This window comes from Zalophus californianus, chromosome 12 (genome assembly GCF_009762305.2).
Source record: "Zalophus californianus isolate mZalCal1 chromosome 12, mZalCal1.pri.v2, whole genome shotgun sequence".
Lineage (NCBI taxonomy): Eukaryota > Metazoa > Chordata > Mammalia > Carnivora > Otariidae > Zalophus > Zalophus californianus.
In genome coordinates, this window is record NC_045606.1 from 20,378,570 (window position 1) to 20,399,565 (window position 20,996).

At 35.4% G+C, this 20,996-nt stretch overlaps 1 protein-coding gene across 2 annotated transcripts in view; it reads left to right on the forward strand.

Annotated features, from left to right (window-relative positions):
• RELN (reelin) overlaps positions 1-20,996 on the forward strand; it is a 492,672-nt gene that overhangs the window by 293,579 nt on the left and 178,097 nt on the right. For both annotated transcript variants that reach the window (XM_027573967.2, XM_027573968.2), the window contains exon 11: positions 6,222-6,367. In XM_027573967.2, the coding sequence (XP_027429768.2) occupies positions 6,222-6,367 (146 nt within the window). The remainder of the gene's footprint in view (positions 1-6,221; positions 6,368-20,996) is intronic.

Consider the following 20,996-nt stretch of genomic DNA (forward strand, 5'->3'; position numbering starts at 1 on the left):
TAGCTCTAGCGTAGAGAAAAGCTTAGGAAACACAATGATATGTAGGCTATAAGTCAGTCAATTTCCAATCACTCAATCACACATCCCAGTGTAATCCAGAAACTCCTCTACCAACATATTTTATTTCCAGCCAGATATTGGCTAATTTATGACTCTGCCAACAATGCCATTTTAATTAATTTTATTCATCTTATTTCTCTTTCCGCTGCTCCTCATATCTCATCTATTTGCATTGCCTAGATTTTAATTAAAAAACCTCTCCTCTCTAAGGAGCAATCTGAAGTGGCAAAAATAATCACTTAAAATATTACAGTCATTAAAACATTGGCTGTGGTAGAAGCCATGCATTTTCAATTTTCCTACAAATGATGTTTTAGCTTCCTTTTAAAGTGCACTTTGTATCTGAATTGTCTGCCACCAGCCAGCTTGGCTATCAGAAATGGTCTTCCAGCTGGGTGGGCTGAGTGACAACTCCTTAATGGAGGAAATGGATGGCTCTCTGCTCATGTGGAGGGGAAAGCATACTAGGCAGATTTCATTCCATCTGCCACCAGCTCTCTGCAAGCTGGCATTGCCCAAATGCCCAATATACTCATTCCAACAAAAAGGATATCGTCAAAAAAATAAATTGTAAGGCTACAGATGCCTGAAAGAAGCGTCAGGGCCATTAGACCCCAGGGAGATAATATTAAGAGGTGCCTCGGTGTTCATCTTTGATGAAAACCTAATTAAACTGTGGTGGGGACGATTGCAAGTACTTTTACAAGTACAGAGGTGAAGTCATTAACATTTGCAGCAGAGGATAGGGAGCAAGCTTAGAAAAATGCTATCCTGAATTGTGGCCAAGGACTTGTTATATTGAGGAATTTGCACTGATGTTTCCTGTTGATGCTTTTCTGAATGGCAAATTCTTGTCACTTAGCTACGCTGTGTTCTTCTTTTCAAGTAAAGGAAACCCGTTTCGCTGCAAAGTAGGAAAATATTTTCGATTGACAAATAGAAACAAGTAAGGACTATATTTAAGGGATTTTAAAAATTGGAGATCTTTGGTACTTAGAACTATAAAGTATGTGTCATTGATCACTGGTGAAATAGTGACACAAAGTAAAAATAGTGATAATATCATAATGCACATTAGGAGGGCTAGAAATAGAAATATTTAGAGTCATTTTCAGAATTTATACCTTTATTTTGCCCCAAATACATGCTTAGTTATCTGATATATAGCCACCATAAGTCAGTCAAAAGCTGTAACTCAGGAAATCAAATTTTATGATCCTGTTTGCTCAAAAAAAAAAAATCTTGATAGATTTTTAGTATACTCAACATACTCCTGAATTCCAAAATATTCTTGTTTTTATCATATCAAGAGCTCATGTATCTCACAAAGTTAGACATTTAACTGTCTTTTGAACTTGTTTAGATTTTAATTGTTATTACATATAGGTGACATGAGTTTGAACAGATGCTAAACAAAAACAGCTGGGTATTAAAATCACTGAGAGCAGTTTTCTGAAATTCTTTTCATACTTTCAATGTACATTTTGCTTGGATTTTTAACATAGTATACTGATATTACACAAGGCAAGTTCATTTGTAAAAAAAAAAAAGTGGCAACGGACATCTTGCATTATTAAGTTTTCCTGTCCTCAGAGAATTTTTGGTAATCTGCCAAAATTTGGAGGGCCTGTAAAGTTCTAATTGATGCTTCTATCTGCCCTAAATGTGAACGAATGTTTGCTGTATTTTTACCATATGGTATTGTGGGACATATTCTTACACATTTTACTAAACGTTTTAAGTTGACCTGAAGAATTTTAATGACTATTCTAATGAGAAACACAATTAAAAATGGATTTACATATGTTTCTATTTCTCTTTCACCTACTGCTAAGAGTATGGACTACAACAGCTTATTTTTGGAAAAAATATCTATCCAGAAATAAAATAATGATTATTGTATAACACTCAGACGTTTCAGAAACACACTTCCACAGGTAATATTACTTGTGCTTCTAACAGCATGTCTAGGGAACAGATATTATTGACATCATGCTATAGCCTGAGTAACTGAGGCCTACAGGGGTTAACTGACTTATGCAAAGCCATGTAGCTATTACGTAGAGCAAATGCATTGGAACAGGCCTTCTGATTCCAATCCTCAGACTCCTTGAGGATGGGTAGCAACTGAGTCTCCATTTCTTGTCATCTTGATTGGTTTTGGTTTCTAGGATTTTTGTTCTTTTCCAACCTTCATCTCCTCAATTCATGTAAGTGCTGAATTAATTAGGGTCGATTTTAGGGGCCACAGGTTCCCATCCAGAGGCAGAGATGCAGTATCAAAGAAGCCAATTCTATCCCAGTCCAAACGCATTCTGGCAGAAGTTCTGAGTTTGGAGAGTATCTGGGAAACCTGGCCCATTCTAAGATTTTGAGCCCCTTGTGACAAATCCTAAAACAGAATTCACAGGGAGCTCTAACTTGCCGTGTGATTGATTTAGGGATCCTCAGAATGAGAACCTTCAACTGTCCCCCTACCTTTCACAGGAGTCTTAAACACAGGGCCTCTAAACAGTCAACTTCTCAGTAGGCCTGTCCCTGCCCATTCCTGCTCAGATGACTCAGGAATACACCAGTTTCACACAAACTGTCTCCTGTTTTATAGTCCTGGTATGACCATGCTGGTTCATATTACCCTGACTCTAAACCTCAAAAACATTGGGTTCTACTCAGAATGGCAGAGGCAGAAGTTGTCTCTTGATCTCCTTAGCGTGGTGGGGAATCATGCAGCCATCCATTGCTGTGTGTGTTCTGTGCATCCCAAGCCCTGCTGCCCAGAAAATGACAGCCCCATCTTGCTAAGAGAGAGGGGAGGTTGAGCCACCTCCCACGGAACTGTGGCTGTTTACTTTGCGTATGTCACAGCCTTTTTTTGGTCCTGCAGTGCAGCACTAAGACTATGAAGAAGAGAACATTCAAAGAGCAATCCTTTCCGCCTCCACACCCGGAGGACTTTGGGCCTATTTGGGAAGGGAGAATGGAGCTAACTGAATCGTCCGTTAAACCTGACAGACGGGATTAGGATATTTGCTGTGGAAAGACCAGCACTGATTGTTCTAAACCACTGCCCTGTCTGTTTGAATTAAGATTTGACATTATTCTTCTTTTACAACAAGCTGTTAAAGAACAACTCCTTCCCTATAGAAATAATAATACTATGCCCAAAACCATACCATTATCTCTTTCATGGAAACTTACCAAAGACAGATCCTACTAATTTTTAGATCCTGTTATATTAGCATGAAAATTGGATAGCATTCAATTAAGGTGAGTATTAATATGTTTTCAGATCGCTTTATTTATCCTTGATATGGTAAGTGTTTCATATGCTGGTGCTCTGTAGTCATAGTGTCAAAAACGTGTATTTGGTAGATAATTTTCAATAATTATACAATTACAAATGATCTATTCAACTACCAGATGTATTTGGTAACAGCAAAATCACTAACAAAAAAGATCCTTTAAAATTATTTCTATTTTTCTAAAACACCAACTGATTTTAATTTTTTGAAATCAGTTTAATAATATGCAGTTAAACAATATCTAGTTTTATAATGCCTTTTTTACATAAATTCTCCATTTCAACTAAATTAAAATATATGTCAAATATCTTAATAATATAAATTTTGGAGGAGTAGCAGAACACTTATTTATAACACAATCTTAAAGTATTAACAAACAATTCTGAGGCAAATTGAACCAAAACTGAAATAATTAAATTGATATTCAGCCAGAAATGACCAAGGTTTTATGTTAAGTGAGTCACTTTTTATTACCTAAATATGTCCTTTTATTTTTTTTAAGATTTTATTTATTTATTTATTTGAGAGAGAGAGAGAGAGAAACAGCATGAGAAGGGAGAGGGTCAGAGGGAGAAGCAGGCTCCCCGCTGAGCCGGGAGCCCGATGTGGGACTCGATCCCAGGATTCCGGGATCATGACCTGAGCCAAAGGCAGTCACTTAACCAACTGAGCCACCCAGGCACCCTAAATATGTCCTTTTAAATTGTAATTAAATTGTTCTGTTTTCACACATACAGATATTTCATGTATGTCTTTTCCTTAGACAATGACTAAATGGGTCATCTGCACTGATACCAGCATTCTTACATTAATCCCAGATACACATAGGCCACAATTGAACAGGATTCCAGAATGTGAAGATAACTGTGAAAAACATTACTTAGAGTTTGGTGGATTTATTAGGAAAGTAATCTCTGTTATTTTAATTAGCATTTGTAGTCTTTCCAGGATAGTAGTGGACCGTTGGGTTTGTCACCTTTTGACAGTTTCTACTTTACTGTTAAGTAAACTGAACCCTAGTTTTGATCAGTTTGTGTGGGGTAAGGATCACATATAATGAGCTCAGTTTAGCATCTGTAAATAATCTGTATTCACTGTGAATAAGATTCTCAGGCAGGTGATGCATGCTACATGCTACAATAGTATCTAAGATGATGACAGGCTCTGTGGGTGTGTCTTATGTGTTAGTGCTGTGAAATGACTCTCCCAAGATCATATGCTCTGACTCTTGAACTTCTGGAAGCTTCTAGAAGCTTTATTTGCTCTTTCAAAATGGTACTCTGATTCCTTCTTCAATTGATTTTATCTGCCATAACCAGTTTAACTGTCAAAAAACATTTCTTTGATACATAACTCCCTTATTCTAGGACACCACTGCCAACAGGATATTGTAGAGATCTCTAAGACTATTAAGGATTTTTTTACTGTCAGGCTCCAGTCAAATTCTCAAAATCATGCTTACTGATCACCATTGTCGTTCATTCATTTTCGTCATTCAACTTGGATTTTTATCCATCCTTTAAAGCAGGTTAAAGACCTGTTCATCTGTGAAGCCTATGCGTTTAGACCAGCCCTGGACAGTGATTCTTACCTTTTCTCACTCATTAGCACTTACCATCTGCTGCCTAGCGTTGAGAACTATCTTTGCCATCTCTCAATGAGACTGGCACTTTTTGAGAGCAAAGATTATGTATTATTATACTTTATTATAAACCCCTCCCCCCCAGGACCTTCCTAAATGCCTTCTACATAGTAAGTTCTCTGTAAAAGAAAACTTGATTACTTGAAAAGGCATAGCCATATCATTCATTCATTCATTATTGAATTATTCAACAAATGTTTTTTTAATTTCTACTATAAGCCATGCATTGTGTATACAGCAAGGAACAACATGGACATGATCGCCGCTCTATAGAATTTACAGTTGCTGGGCCTGATATTTTCTGTCCAATTATTTTTCTTCATTTCTATTTCATTTTAAGAAGATGTAAGACTTAACAGGATGTTTGATCTTTCTTTTATTAGTATTTCTGTATATTATTCTGTATACTGTATTCTATTTCTATATATTCTGTATACTAACTTACTACCAAAAGTTAGTTAAAAAAAATTTGTATTTTTACAAAGTAAATATTCAGTTTACTCAGCTCCAGAGTTTGATCTTACCTTTGACTATTCCCTCGAAGCTGAGAAAAATATAGGTCAAAAAAAAAAAGTATCACGAGAAACTCTTTTCCTTTATTCTTTGTATTTTGGGAGAATAGCAAAGATTGTGATTTCCCAGCTCTTCATTGGGGGCGTCATGCTCTACTTTGGTCTCGCCGGAAACTTTTATTCAAAAGGTAGCTGAGAATATACGATCATACCCAGGATTAATTTGACCTTTTCTATATTCCATGTTTTGATTAGCTGGCTATTCGACTCATATCCCATTTACAGACAAATTGTGAAAGGCTTGAATGGCAAGCCAGAAATATATAGAATATTGAAAAGGTCACTGTGATTTAGCCCCATAAGCACAGCATTGAAAATATATGACAAGTCATTATCACACTTAATCCCCATGACAAAGACTGGGTGAAGATTGGAAATTATTCCAATTAAAATATTCTTGTTTCATACCGAAGGCTGAAGTGGCAAAGCTCAAATGGCCTCTTGACTCCTTTTTTTGGTGATAACTTAATAAGTTAGAAAGGAATTGTAATTGAATTAAACAGGACAAGAAAAGAAGTAACAAGCTCCTTCTGATAGAGGGAATAATATAATGACTTTTCTAAACACTCTAATTACACATGAGTAAGACAGGTACAGCTACAAAACCAATTCAACAGCCACCCCATGCTCTCTTTTTATCTACAGCATAGCTGTCAGTCAGATGGGAACGCCATTTATTTCCATGGGAATGAAGGCAGTGAGTTCAATTTTGCCACCACCCGGGATGTAGACCTTTCTACAGAGGATATTCAAGAGCAGTGGTCAGAAGACTTTGAAAGCCAGCCTACAGGGTAAGTAATTGCTATCCCATGCTGTGTATAGCACTTATATTTATTCCACTGGACATATTTTAAATGCATATTATTAAGTAGCAAAAGCATAGTTAAATCAATATTGATTATTCGTCTTTTAAAAGATTTATTTATTTATTTGAGAGAGAGAGAGCAGGAGGAGGGGCAGAGGGAGAGAGAGAGAATCTCAAGCAGACTCCATGCTAAGTGCAGAACCCGATACGGGGCTACATCTCGTGACCCTGAGATCTCAACCTGAGCCGAAATCAAGAGTCGGATGCTTAACTGACTAAGCCACCCAGGTGCCCCAAAGCCAATTGTTCCTTAGAGACAGGACAAATGGTTAGGCTTGTCCTAAACATTCCTTATTAAATAATCAACTATTTTATGTGTATTAAAAATTTATAATTGCAAATACTTTTTAACTACAGTTGAAGCACTTATATTTCATCTTCGTTTATTCACCTTTACTGGGAAAAAGTTTTTTTTAATGTGTATGGAAGACAAAATCTTTCCACTACTATTATATTGAGACTGTCAGTCATCTTCCTGGGGCCTGAGATTTATAGACAGAAATCTGACCAGCAGCCTGAGCTGCCACTGCTGCTGTGACCCTTTGCTGCCACATCGGGGTCCTTCACTGTTGAAAGCTAGATTTCTGCTGTGGCTGACCCAGCCTTGCATCAAGGAGGTCCAGCCTGTGGGGCAGGCCAGGTATGCCTCTGATGGAAGCTGACACTTTGAGGGACCTCATTCCTTCAGAGCCTAGCAGTGATGTCACGGCCTTCAGTCCATAAAGTTCTTCTCCTTGGAAGTTCCTGACCCCTTTGCAGTTCCATGTCCAGTGTGGCTCGGGTGTCTCCTTGAGGGACCAGCAACTACTACTCCTCTATTCCATCTCCAGGATTTCCCCAAGAGTCAGGCTGCTTGCCTTCCTAACCCTTACACTACACAGGCTCGTTCCACTCCCCATACAAACCAGTGGGCTTTGATGGGGTCCAGAATTTTGACAACGCAAGCACGGCTTCTTTACCTACCTTTCGGAGATAGGGAACCATCACCAGTGGATCAGTTCTCCCTTTCTCATTCCTGATACAGAAGACCAATTCAAACCCCTTCCCTGGTTATGGAGCTTGACTGCCTATGAGAGAGTCCCAAATCTTGAAGCACAAGAGATTCATTGACCTCCACTCCTTCATCTCTCCAAGCTAATACCATCCATGTGGAAGTGATGAGCCATCCTCTTCAGGGAGACCCACATCCCCTGGGGACGCAGATGATTCTCAGCGATACCCAGCCCCCATCCCACTAAAGCAGAGAGAGAAACACAAATTTAATCTCCAGTAGGACAACTCTCATACCCACATTAATCCCTGTCTATCTATCTACCTCTTTTCCTCAAAGTCTTCAGTGTTACTAGTCTTATTCTTTTGGGGAGAGAGAAAATTTATTTTTAATTATGGCTTTCATACCTACCTATTCCCTGTCCCACAATGCTTTATTTTCCTTTTTTTTCAGCTTGTTGTATTATCAAAGCTTGTCTGTAAAAGAACAAAAGATTTTTAGGATGGATTAATGGTCCATCCAGCAATCTGCTAGTAACATCAATGAAGATTTAGTATGAACAAACAGAAAACCATGAGTTAAGCTTAGAAAGGAATTGATTTTCTATTAGAAGAAACCCAACATATCTTAGAAAACTAGTGTACTAGTCCAGAAACATAGCTTGCAAAAAATTATTTCAATTAACAGAGTAGACATTCCATTTTCACAGAGCACTAATGATATGAGAGAATTTGTGGCTAAACTAAATCATTCATCCCCCAAAACAAAGAGGGAACTAAAAGTATTTATTCTTGAAAAAAGAACTAAAGTTAGGACACACACAGAGGAACATCACAAATTCCATTCACTCAGTAACTCAGGTGGTTTCAATTATGCTCTTTGGCCACTTCTCAGTACTGAGGATTGTGTCAGGGTTTTGGTCACAGTTAAGAGGCTAATACTTTCAGGCCATGGCATTGTCAGCAGATCTCTGGTCCGATAACATAGAATAATGTACTTGACAAAAGCACCTGTGCCGCTCTAATTGCTGTACAATTAATTCCTCTAAGTTCTAAAAGCAGTAAATTATTCTAGCAACTACATCTTAGGTTTATTTGTAGCTTTTCCCTTAAGATATCAGGCGACACCCCCCAGATTTACTCATTTATGCTTTCATCTGGTTGCCCAGTTATCCACCTTGGTGTTATATCATAAAGGTGTAAAAGGATAATGAGAGGATCTAGTGTTTTCTGTTTGCAGTGATGATAAAAATGCTGGTTTAATCCATGAGTGTGTGTGTGTGTGTGTGTGTGTGTGTGTGTGTGTGTGTGTGTGTCCTCTCTGCATCCCATTCACCCACTCCCAAATGTTGCTTTATTGGTCCACGAAAGAGTGTTGTCATGTTCATTTTTAATCATAGCTTCGGAGAAAAATAAGCCCATCACAAAATCAAATTAATGTGAAATATTTTCACCTAGGGAAAGAGCTGACAAAGAAAAACAGATTAGGAATTTGGTAGTGAAATTCTTTTTTTTTGTTTGTTTTTAAATTTAATTTAATTTTATTATGTTATGTTAGTCACCATACGATACATTATTAGTTTTTGATGCAGTGATCCACGATCCATTGTTTTCGTATAACACCCAGTGCTCCATGCAGTACATGCCCTCTTTAATACCCATCACCAGGCTAATTCTTGATGTGTTTTGTTTTACCAGCCAGATTTACTAAATATTTGTCTCATTCTTCGACTCAATCATCATTACCCACACTGATAATTTACCATTATTGGCTCACCTGCTGAAATAGAAAATGTAGATAATAAGTCCCCACTGTGCTCAAGAGCAAGCAATTGAATTGATTGAGCTCTGTAGTTTTGAGGTGACTTTTTTAAAAATAAAAAAAAATTTTAAATAAATTAATTAAATTGTTAACCTGTATATAATATTTTCACTTCTCTTAACTATGTTTTTCTCCCATAAGAATTATGAAAGAGAAAAATGAATATGCAATCCTCTCTAATAATTTCAAAACACTTCATATGAATGTTAAGAAAGAAAAGAAATCCACTATTTTTTGAATCTGGCTTCCCAAATATTCCTGTTTTCCTACCACTTGAGTCAAACTATTTAATCTCATATCACAAGGATGCAAGAGCTGTTTGCCAATCATATCACAAAGTTGTCCTAAATCCAATGTTGATAGGTTTATTTTTTAAGTGGGATCGTAAAGGTTTTTTTCTCTTTTTCCTAAAGAAAACACATCTGTTACTTCAGCAAGAGAGAAACTTTAATGGATACACTGATAATTTATGTGAATCTTTCTCAACTTTGGCTTAACCTTACAAGCACATCATTTAATTAACAACCACCATATCTCACCTAGCTGAGACTGCCTTTAGGTGGGAGAGAGCTTTGTAGAAAAACACGCTGCTATCATATAGATTTTGTATACTTCTCTTCCATCCCAAATGCAAACATTGTATGTTTTTACTATTCAAATACCTTTACTATTCAAATACCTTTACTGCTGTCACTATTCATGTTAAAGAGGAACTCCACAAATGTAATGAATGTTAAAATATTGAATCAAGGCATCATGCTTCAGTCTTCTCCACTTGCCCCAAATCCTTGGAAATTACAGAAAATGAGCAAACATATCTATAATGACACTGTAAAACAAACAAAAAAAAATGTGCCTTAGTTGGGTCAGGAATTATAAAGGACTGTACACCAAAAGAGAAGAGGAAACGATCTGATGGAAGGAGGGAACTATAGCCCCAAACACATGTTGAATAAGACATTAAAAAGATGTCTCAGCACTGCTCCAGGACACAGATGCTGGTCACATGAATGAGGATGGGGCTCTGAGCTACCGCTATAGGGATTGCCAAGGAGGTGAGTCCCTCAGTACACCTACTTCCAAGTAGAGGCTTCTATTCCCAGGAACAAGCAATGAATGTGGATACTTGGAATGGAGAAGCAGGGCAATCCAGGTGACTGGAAACCTCAAGGGGGAACAGAGACCCCCTCTCATGGTAGTCACACCTAAAGGCCCATCTGCCCCCATCAATAACCATTTTTATACCAAAATAAAAAAACAATAACAGATACAAATTTAAGCAAATTATCTAGAATCAACAAATCTGAGGAAAATCAGCTCCATTTAAAAATCATCCAACTAAAGAAATAAGGTCTGAGAAAACAGAAGTAGTAGAATAAACAAATGGAGATTTTATAAGAAGCATAATTAATATCCTCAGAGGGTTAAGAGTGCATACTGCATTTGAGAAATTAAAACACATTTTATGAGGAAGCAGAGATGTGAGAAATGAAAATATATGATTGTTGAAACAAATTTAATGGGTTTTTTTTCTCCACTGAATATCAGCATAGGCATAGCTGAAGAACAAATTAATAATGAGCTAGAAATTTGAGTCTTGAAGTCTATCCAAAACTGAGGGTCATTGGATATAAGGAAAAAAGATGTAAAGTATGGGGGGGGGGGGATGGCTCTTCTGTTATTAGAAAAATAGGAATTCCAGAAAGAGAGGTCAGAGGGAATATATGGAATGAAATATTCAAATATATTACTGAAGAAAAGTCCCCAAGATTGAAAAAAGAAGAAAGAAAAGACATAGTTCCTGTGAATGAAATGTTTAGCAAGATGAATGGGAACATATCTAGCCCTAGAGCATCAAGAAGAAACTTTAGAACACTGATAAAAGAAGAAATCCTAAAAGCTTCTTGGTGAGATTTATATTACTTTTCTTGGTAGCACTAAGCATAAGTTTAAAAAAAAATGAAGAAGTTATCTAGTTCTGAAAAAATTTTCAGAACATAAAATTCTTCTCCAGTCAATTATCATACAAGTATTAGGAAAAAACAAAAACCTTTTTATTTCTATACATATATATGAACTTCATGGTAACCATGTTTTTTGTACATAACCAAAAACCTACAATAGAAACACAAAAAATAAAGAGAATGGAACCCAAACATAACACTAAAGAAAATCATGAAACCACAAAGGAATAGACCAACAGAAGAAAAAAGGAACAGAGAAGACTACAAAAACAACCAGAAAACAAATAACAAAATGACAATAAGTACATACCTATCAATAATTACTTTAAATGTAAATGGACTAAATGTTCCAATCAAAGACATACAGTGGCTGAGTGGATAAAAAAATAACACCCTTTTATATTCTGTCTACAAGAGACTCACTTCAGATATAGAGACACACACAGACTGAAAGTGAAGGGATGGGAAAAGATATTCCATGCAAATGGAAATGAAAAGAAAGCTGAAGTACCAATACTCATTTCAGATAAAATAGACTTTAAAACAGACTGTAACAAAAGACAAAAAAGATTATATAATGACAAAAGGGTCAATCAAGGATCACGTATAATATTCATAAATATTTATGCACCCAACATGGCAACACCTAAATAGACAAAGCAAATATTAACAAACATAAAGGGAGTGATTGACAGCAATACAATAATACTATGAGACTTTAATACCCCACTTACCTCAATGGATAGGTCATTCAGACAGAAAATCAATAGGGAAACATTGACCTTAAACAACACATTAGACCAGATGGGCTGAATAGATATATAGAGAACATTTCACCCAAAAACTGCAGAACACACCCTCTTTTCAGATGTACATGGGACATTCACCAGGATGGATCATATGTTAGACCACAAAACAAGTCAGTAAATTCAGGAAGACTGAAATCATATCAAGCGTCTATTCTAACCATTACAGTATGAAACTAGAAATCAACAACAAGAACAAAACTGAAAAAAAAACACAAATACATGGAGACTAAACATTTACTAAACAACCAATAGGTCAATGAAGGAATCAAAGAGAAAATTAAAAAAAAATACTTTGAAACAAATGAAACTCGAAATACAACTTTTCAAAATCTATCTGACCCAGCAAAAGCAGTTCTAAGAAGGAAGTTCATAGTGGTACAGCTTACTTCAAGAAACAAGAGTCCCAGATAAGTATCTTTTTTCTTATTTTTTTATTATTATGTTGTTAGCCAGCATATAGTACATCATTAGTTTTTGATGTAGTGTTCAACAATTCATTGGTTGCATATAACACCAGTGCTCATCACAGTATGTGCCCTCCTTAATGCCCATCACCCAGTTACCCCATCCCCCCACCCACCTCCCTTCTGTAACCCTCAGTTTGGTTCCCGGAGTCCAGAGTCTCTCATGGTTTGTCTCCCTCTCTGATTTCTTCGCATTCAGTTTTCCCTCCCTTCCCCTGTGGTCCTCCCCACTATTCCATATGTTCCACATGTGAGTGAAACCATATGATAATTGTCTTTCTCTGCTTGACTTATTTCACTTAGCATAATCCCCTCCAGTTCCATCCATGTCAGTGCAAATGGTGGGTGTTCATCTTTTCTGATGGCTGAGTAATATTCCACTGCATATATGAACCACATCTTCTTTATCCATTCATCTGTTGAAGGGCATTTTGGCTCCTTCCACAGTTTTGCTATCATGGACATTGCTGCTATGAACGTTGGAGTGATCTAACTTTATACCTAAAGAACTAGAAAAAGAACAAAGCCCAAATTAGTAGAAGGAAGAAAATAATAAAGATCAGAGTAGAAATAAATGAAATAGAGACCAAAAAAAAAAAAAAAAGCCCATAGGAAAGATCAATGAAACTAAAAGCTGGTTCTTTGAAAAGATGAACAAAATCAATAAACCTCTTGCCAGATTCATCAAGATAAAAAGAGAGGACCCAAATAAATAAAATCAGAAATGAAAGAGGAAAAGTTAACAACCGACATCACAGAAATACAAAGGATTGTAAGCAACTATGATGAATAGTTTCATGCCAACAAATTGGAAAACGTAGAAGAAATGGATAAATTTCTAGAAACACAGTCTTCCAAAACTGAATCACAAATAGAAAATCTATATAGACCAATTACAAGTAATGAAATCAAATTAATAATAAACCTTTAACCAATTATGGTCCAGAACCAGACAGCTGCACAGGTGAATTCTACCAAACATTTAAAGAATAGTACCTATTGTTCTCAAATTATTCCAAAATATTGAAGAGAAAGGAACACTTCCAAACTCATTTTACGAGGCCGACATTACCCTGATACCAAAACCAGATGAAGCCACCACAAAATAAATGAATAAAAATAAATTACAGGCCAGTATCGCTAAGGATCATAGATGCAAAAATCCTCAAAAAAAAATAGCAAACTGAATTTGACAACACTAATATGATCATACACCATGATCAAGTAAGAAAGATTAATTCCAGGGGTGTAAGGATGGTTCAACATCCACACATCAGTCAACATGATACATTACATTAACAAAACCAACAATAAAAATCATATATTCATCTTAATAGATGCAGAAAAGCATTTGACAAAATTCAACATCCATTTATAGCAAAAACTCTTAACAAAGTAGATACAGAGGGAACATACCTCAATTTAATGAAGGCCATATATGACAAAACCACAGCTAACATCATACTCAAGAATGAAAAGCTAAAAGCTTTTCCTCTAAGATCAGGAACAAGACAAGTATGTTGGCTCTCACATCTTTCATGAAACATAGTATTGGAAGTCTTAGCCACAGTAATTAGACAAGAAGAAGAAATAAAATAATCCAAATTAGAAAAGAAGATGTAAAACTGTCATTGTTTGCAGATGATATGATAATTTATATAGAGTGAACCTAACGACTCCACCAAAACACAGTTAGAACTAAGAAATTAATTATGTTGCAGGATATGAAATTGACATATAGAAATCTGTTGCATTTCTGTACACTAATAACAAGCTTATAAGAAAAAGAAATTAAGAAAACAGTCCCATTTACGATTGTATCAAAAAGAATAAAATACCTGTGAATAAATTTAACCAAGAAAGTATAAGACCTACTCTGAAAACTTTAAGATATTTATGAAAGAAATTGAAGAAGACACAAATAAATGGAAAGATATACCATGGTCATAGATTGGAAGAAAAATCTTACTGAAGATGTCCATACTACCCAAAGCAATCTACAGATTTAATGCAATCCCCATCAGAATACCTATGACATTTTTCACAGAACTAGAACAAAGAATACTAAAATTTTTATTTAAAAAAATAAAAAACCTAAATAGCTAAAACAACCTTGAGAAAGAAGAACAAAGCTGGAGGTTTTTCACTCCCTAATTTCAGACTATGCTAGTGATAGTGATCAGAACAGTATAGTACTGGCACAAAAACAGATGCATAGATCAATGGAATAAAATAAACACCCTAGCAATAAACCCACAATTATATGGTCAATTAATCTATGACAAAGGAGGCAAGGCTACACAATGGGGGAAAGGACTATCTCTTCAATAAGTGATGTTCAGAAACCTGGACAGCTACATGCAAAAGGATGAAACTGGACCACTTTCTTATACCATATATAAAAATAAAGTCAAAATGGATTAAAGACTTGAACGTAAGTTTGGAATCATAAAATTCCTAAGAGAGAATATAGGCACTAAGCTCTTTGATATTGGTCTTAGCAGAATTTTTTTTGGACCAGTCTCCTTCAGCAAGGGCAACAAAAGCTAAAATAAACAGATGAAGTTACATCAAACTAAAAGTTCTTACACAGCGAAGGAAGCCGTCCACAAAGCAAAAAGACCACCTACTGAATAGTCGAAGATATTTGCAAATTACATATCCAATAAGAGGTTAATATCCAAAATATATAAAGAACTTACACAATTCAATATCAAAAGAACCCAAACAGCTCGATAATTATTGAAATTGGATATTATGTACATAGGATTTCATTGTTACTTTTCTTTCTACCTTTGAATGAAGTGTACAGTATAGGGAATATAGTCGATAATATTATAATAACTTTGTATGGAGACATATGGTAACTAGACTTATCATGGGGATATTTTTATAATACATAAAAATATTAAATCACTGTGATCTACACCTGAAACTAATAGGATACTGTATGTCTATTATACTTCAATTGGGGGGGGGAAACTTTTTCAGACACATAGGGTTCAAAAAATTTACTACCCCCCAAACCCTCTCTGAAAGAATTACTAGGAGATATGTTCCTGGAAATTAATCCAAGAGAAATATGATAGATTCAAGAAAGAGTAGTGATCAAAGAAAAAAGTAAAGCCTGTAGTTCAGTCTAAGTAAGTATTGATTATTAAAAAGTTTTAACAAAAATTTGTAATTAAAGTCCAAATGACCTCAACTTGAGAAGTACAGAAGGAAAGTGACAAAAAGAGAAAAGAAGAGTAAGGAAGTAAAATACTGCCAGACTTCCTAGCTTGCTTGTAGTGAGGATATAGATCTAGGATAACTTTTTCTTTTAAGATTTTTTATTTATTTATTCATCAGAGAGAGAGAGAGCGAGAGAGCACAAGCACCAGCTGCAGGCAGAGGGAGAACAGGCTCCCTGCTAAGCAAGGAGCCTGATGCAGGACTCCATCCCAGGACCCTGGGATCATGACCTGAGCTGAAGGCAGACACTTAACTGACTGAGCCACCTAGTGGTCCCTGGGATAATTCTTAATTAATAATAATAATAATGTTAATAGAAAACTTTAAATATGTAAATAATAGATTAGCCCGATAGAGGCTATGTAACTTCTGAAGCATCAGGGTCACATAGGACACGGAAGACTGAGTCTCGTACATGCCAGGAAAGTAACAATAAAAAGCAGGGTAAATAGAAAACAGAAAACAATTTTTCAGGAATCAATCTAAACATATCAGTAACCCAATAAATTTGACTGAGTTATATTTATTAAATGATATTTTCAAACATATCAGTAACCCAATAAATTTGAGTTATATTCGTTTATTAAATGAGATTTCCAAAGTAAGTTTTTAAAAGTAAGCTATGTATTTACAATAACACAAGAAATTAAAAATCAAAGAAGAGAAACAAATATACCAGTCAACTACAACGAAAGGAGGCATATTAAAATCAGATAATTCGAATCAGATAAAATAAAATCCAAATATAAGCACTAAAAGGACTAAAAGGGGATATTTTATGCAACATTATATGTAGAACACTTGCCACAATGCATAGCACATAATAAGCAATCAAAAAACTTAAGAATTAGCTGTTATTCCAACTATAATTACTGTTGGTAATGAGATATGAGGAAAGTGATGCTCAAAGGAAAATTATACTCAGATTAATTAATGAGATACAGAAGAAACACAAACAAATAAAGTTGAATCGGCCAATGAAACCAAAATTGGATTCTCTAAATAAACCAATGAAGTGTCATTAAGAAAAAAGACTATATTAGTTAAAGTGATAATTGGATATATTTTAAAACCATGGAAGTGCTAAAACGGATCTGAGTAATCTTGTTGCAAGCTGTTAAAAGAACATATGTCTTATTTGTTCTGGTTTGCTTTGGGCCTGGGTTCTAATATCACTTTCTCTTGAAGCAAATTGTTTTTATACTTTAAAAATACAAACAGTAAAATTTCAAATAACAAAAAAATAAGTGCTATATTGTTCTGGAACTCCTTTATAGAAATTAAATGTTAAACCTTTAATGTGCGGCACATTTATACACCATCTTTCCTTTTGGTTCTGCCATCTTGAGTTGGCTTGTAGCCTCCCCTCTCCCCCTCCAAAAACTAGCTGTTTCCATGTGAGCATCCAGAATACAGACACTGGCTTCCCTTGCAAGATAGAATCTTAACTGAGGTCACAGAGAAAAAAAGAATGAAATCTGAATCTTTCCAAAGTGATTTAATTTCTGACAGCTTGGCACAACATTAGCTGGTGATAGGATTTCTCTGTGGAAGGTATTGGAGGAGGTTGGTGGCACTGAAATGTTTAGATGCCCATGTCTTCAACCTTGTCTTTGTTCTCCATAGTCCTTCCTCAGTGGTTCACCTGATCACCATTGGCCACAAGTCAGTCCTGATGATCTGGGGATTTCTGTGAAGTAAGACCAGATCTCGAACACCTCAAGAAGCGTAGCTTGGACTTACCTGTATTCTACAACACATCCAGGAGCATTAGTAAATTGATGATTTAATTCCTCAGGCCCATAAAGTATGCTAAATAGTATAACTATTTATTATTGTATTTTGAAATTGCAAAAATAGGAAAATGACTAAATACGGATTGGTATACACATAACAAAATATTGTGTGGCTCATCTACAAAGAGTTAGTAATAGCCTGCAAAATGTGTACATTACTAATGGAAGTGAAAAAAGACAGAGTATAAACCATCTATTTAATATTACCACAACTATTTGGAAATATACATACAAAAATATTAGAAATAAATATACTAAAATATTAACTGTGCTTGTCTCTGGAGAGTGTGGTTATAGGCGATTTTTTTCCCAACCTTTTTATTTTCACATTTTTCAGTAATGAGAATACTGATATCATAATAGAAAAGAAATAAAATTTCTTTTTTTAAGTTTCAAAAAATATTTCCAACTGTACTTCTCCATGTGGGTATCCTCTCCCAGGCCACAGACATCATTTTTGTGAAGCGTTTTCCTCCCACTTAAAAATTAAAAGCAACTAGTGGCAAATACGGCACAGAATGGAATGCCCAGAATTCCAATACACCAGCAAGATACAGAAAAGATGCTTGGAGGGCAAACAGGACTCATCCTGAGGTCAAATTTGCTTTCCCATATTTGGTGTTGCTGACTTTTTCAATGGATAGAGCGTAGTCTCTGAACTACTAACCTAATTCCAGTTCCTCCTACTTCCATTGCTAACAACCCTCTTCCACTACCACCCATATCCTATTAAGATCACTACATCAAAAACTAATGATGAAGCAGGAGGGGAAGAATGAAGGGGGGGAAATCGGAGGGGGAGATGAACCATGAGAGACGACGGACTCTGAAAAACAAACTGAGGGTTCTAGAGGGGAGGGGGGTGGGGGGATGGGTCAGCCTGGTGATGGGTATTAAAGACGGCACGTTCTGCGTGGAGCACTGGGGGTTATATGCAAATAATGAATCATGGAACACTACATCAAAAACTAAAGATGTGTAATGTATGGTGATTAACATAACAATAAAAAATTTAAAGAGAAAAAAACTAATGATGTATGGTGACTAACATAACATAATAAAATTAAATTAAATTTAAAAAAGATAACTGCTTTAGGAATTTGCTCTGAAGAAGCTCTTTCACTAAATATGTTTTTTTAAAAAAAACAGCTCATCTAAGACTATAGAAAAACACTGAGTAAGAGAATGGTTTTCCAAGGTCAGCCATGGCTTTGTCTCTGACAGATGATTTACTATAGAGAGACCAAAATTCAAAGTATTATTTATATGTTTTAATGACATTGCTTGCTAGCTGGATTTCACCAACAACTGACTCAATATGTCTTTCTTAATATTGAAAGTTATCCAGTGGGGCAGGGGGACAAGTAAAAGACAATATAAACTCAATAAAACAATTTTATATTGGCTTCCTTGTCCCGGGGAAATTGTAGCAAAGAATTACATATAACCATTGAAAACCAAAATTGCATATAAACCAACAAGAACAATCTCCATTATAGCCCCTTCAATGTAAGTTGGTGCTTTTATTAAAAATGGGCTTTAAAGTTATTTAGAATTCTTCAGAACAGTTTGAGCATCTTCTTGTATTTTCTACAAATTCTTCCCTCTGTCCTACCCAGAAGAACTGTGTTCCCTCTGACGTAGAATACTTTTCACAAAAATGCTTATAAAGCTAAAGAAGGATTTCATTTAAGCTTATAATTCAAGGTAAGTGAACTGAAGATAGGTTGGCAGTCTGAGTTAATATTGTATTAAATGGATCTTTTTTTTTCTTTTATAAACATGTTCATTTTTATTAAAACGAAACCCACTTGACCATTCAGATAACACAAATAATAAATTGAAGAGCCCAGAAGATTATAGACAAAAATCATGAATAGTACCAAAGATCCACAGATTATAGATAAAGTGCAATTTTTCTTTCAGCTCAGTATCCCCTTGCTTAAAGATTAAGTAGTCGTACTTGCATATGGGGACTGTGCCTTTGTCCAGTCTTGCTGCTTTGCTAATTCTGGTATGAAAAAATAAAAATACTCATTATTATTTAGAAATTCATTTGAATCGCCTCTTCGACTTAAAACAAAGATAGCACTATGTTTTGCGGGGGGCGAGTAGGGGAAGCTAACACTTATTGACATGCTGTCCTATCCAGGCAGAACATTATTTTCTCTAACCATCCTCCAGTCTAGGTCATATTTCTGTCTTATTGGTGAGAAAGCTGAGTGCTTTCTCCCATTCTGAAGACAATGTTCTTTATTAATGTTATTCCGACAAGAGAGTAAATCAACATAATGCATGTAATAAAAACCTAAAACAAAATTGAATTTGAGTGAAATACAGGGGAACCAATTGAAGAAAAGAATTTTTGAAATGCAGTGCATGCAGGGAAGCTTTCAGATAGAGTTCATCCTTTACCTTCACCTAAGCTGTCATGCTGCAGGGAAAAACCTCTAAATGAAGGTAGAGGTAGAAGAAAAACCTCTAAATGAAGTACACACCTTGCTAGACCTCACAGGGCTCATACTCAAGATAAACCTCATGAATATAAATGAATGTGGAAGGTTCTTTACCTATGGCACATCCCTTATTAAATAACAGAGAATTTATCCCAAATAGAGACCTTATGGATAGAATGAACTTATTTAACCTCAGAGAATTCATAGAGATTAAAAAAATCTTATGAATTTGGTAAGTGTGGGATCTCATAGCCAGGCTTTAGCCTGTATCTTAGCTCACACCTAAAGTAGCCAACTTTAGGTGATTTAATATATTCTGGAAAATATAATAAATTTTCATAGATAATGTGAAATGCTTCATGAGCTTTAGAGTATCTTATGCCAATATTTGTAGGCAAAGAATATCTGATTAAAATATGACTTCTATTGCCTGTGTTCATATTCTTAGCATTTTCATCAACCTATAATGAGATCATTTAATTTTTCATTCTGCGTTATAATACCTATAAATTGAATGCTTTTCTTCTTTTTTTCCTGAAAATTACATTCTTACTGCAAGGCAGATAAGTAAAGGGAAAATCAAAAGTCCCCCATGTTAATCCTATTTCTGACAGTTAAATTGTACACATATATTCATTCAGAAATTTTTCTGTGACTACACACACGCACACACCACCCACCAGAGTCACATTTTGTATACTGTAGTACAACTTAATTTTTTTTAAAACCAACAACATATAATGAATGTATCTTCTAGTCAGTAAATATAGATCACTATTTCAAAAAAGTGATGTACCAGTTTATCTAATTGAACCCCTATTGATAGACAAAAAATATTGTAATGAAAATTTTTGCATACTTGTTAAAGTATTTTCAAAAGGTAAATTTCTAAAAGAGAAAAGGAAAATTAGAGAATCAGATATATATGCGTACATGTACATACATGTAGGTATGTAATTTTCATTTTGATAGTTACTGCCAAATTACCCTTCAAAGAGTAGATCTCATTCTATTTTTAAG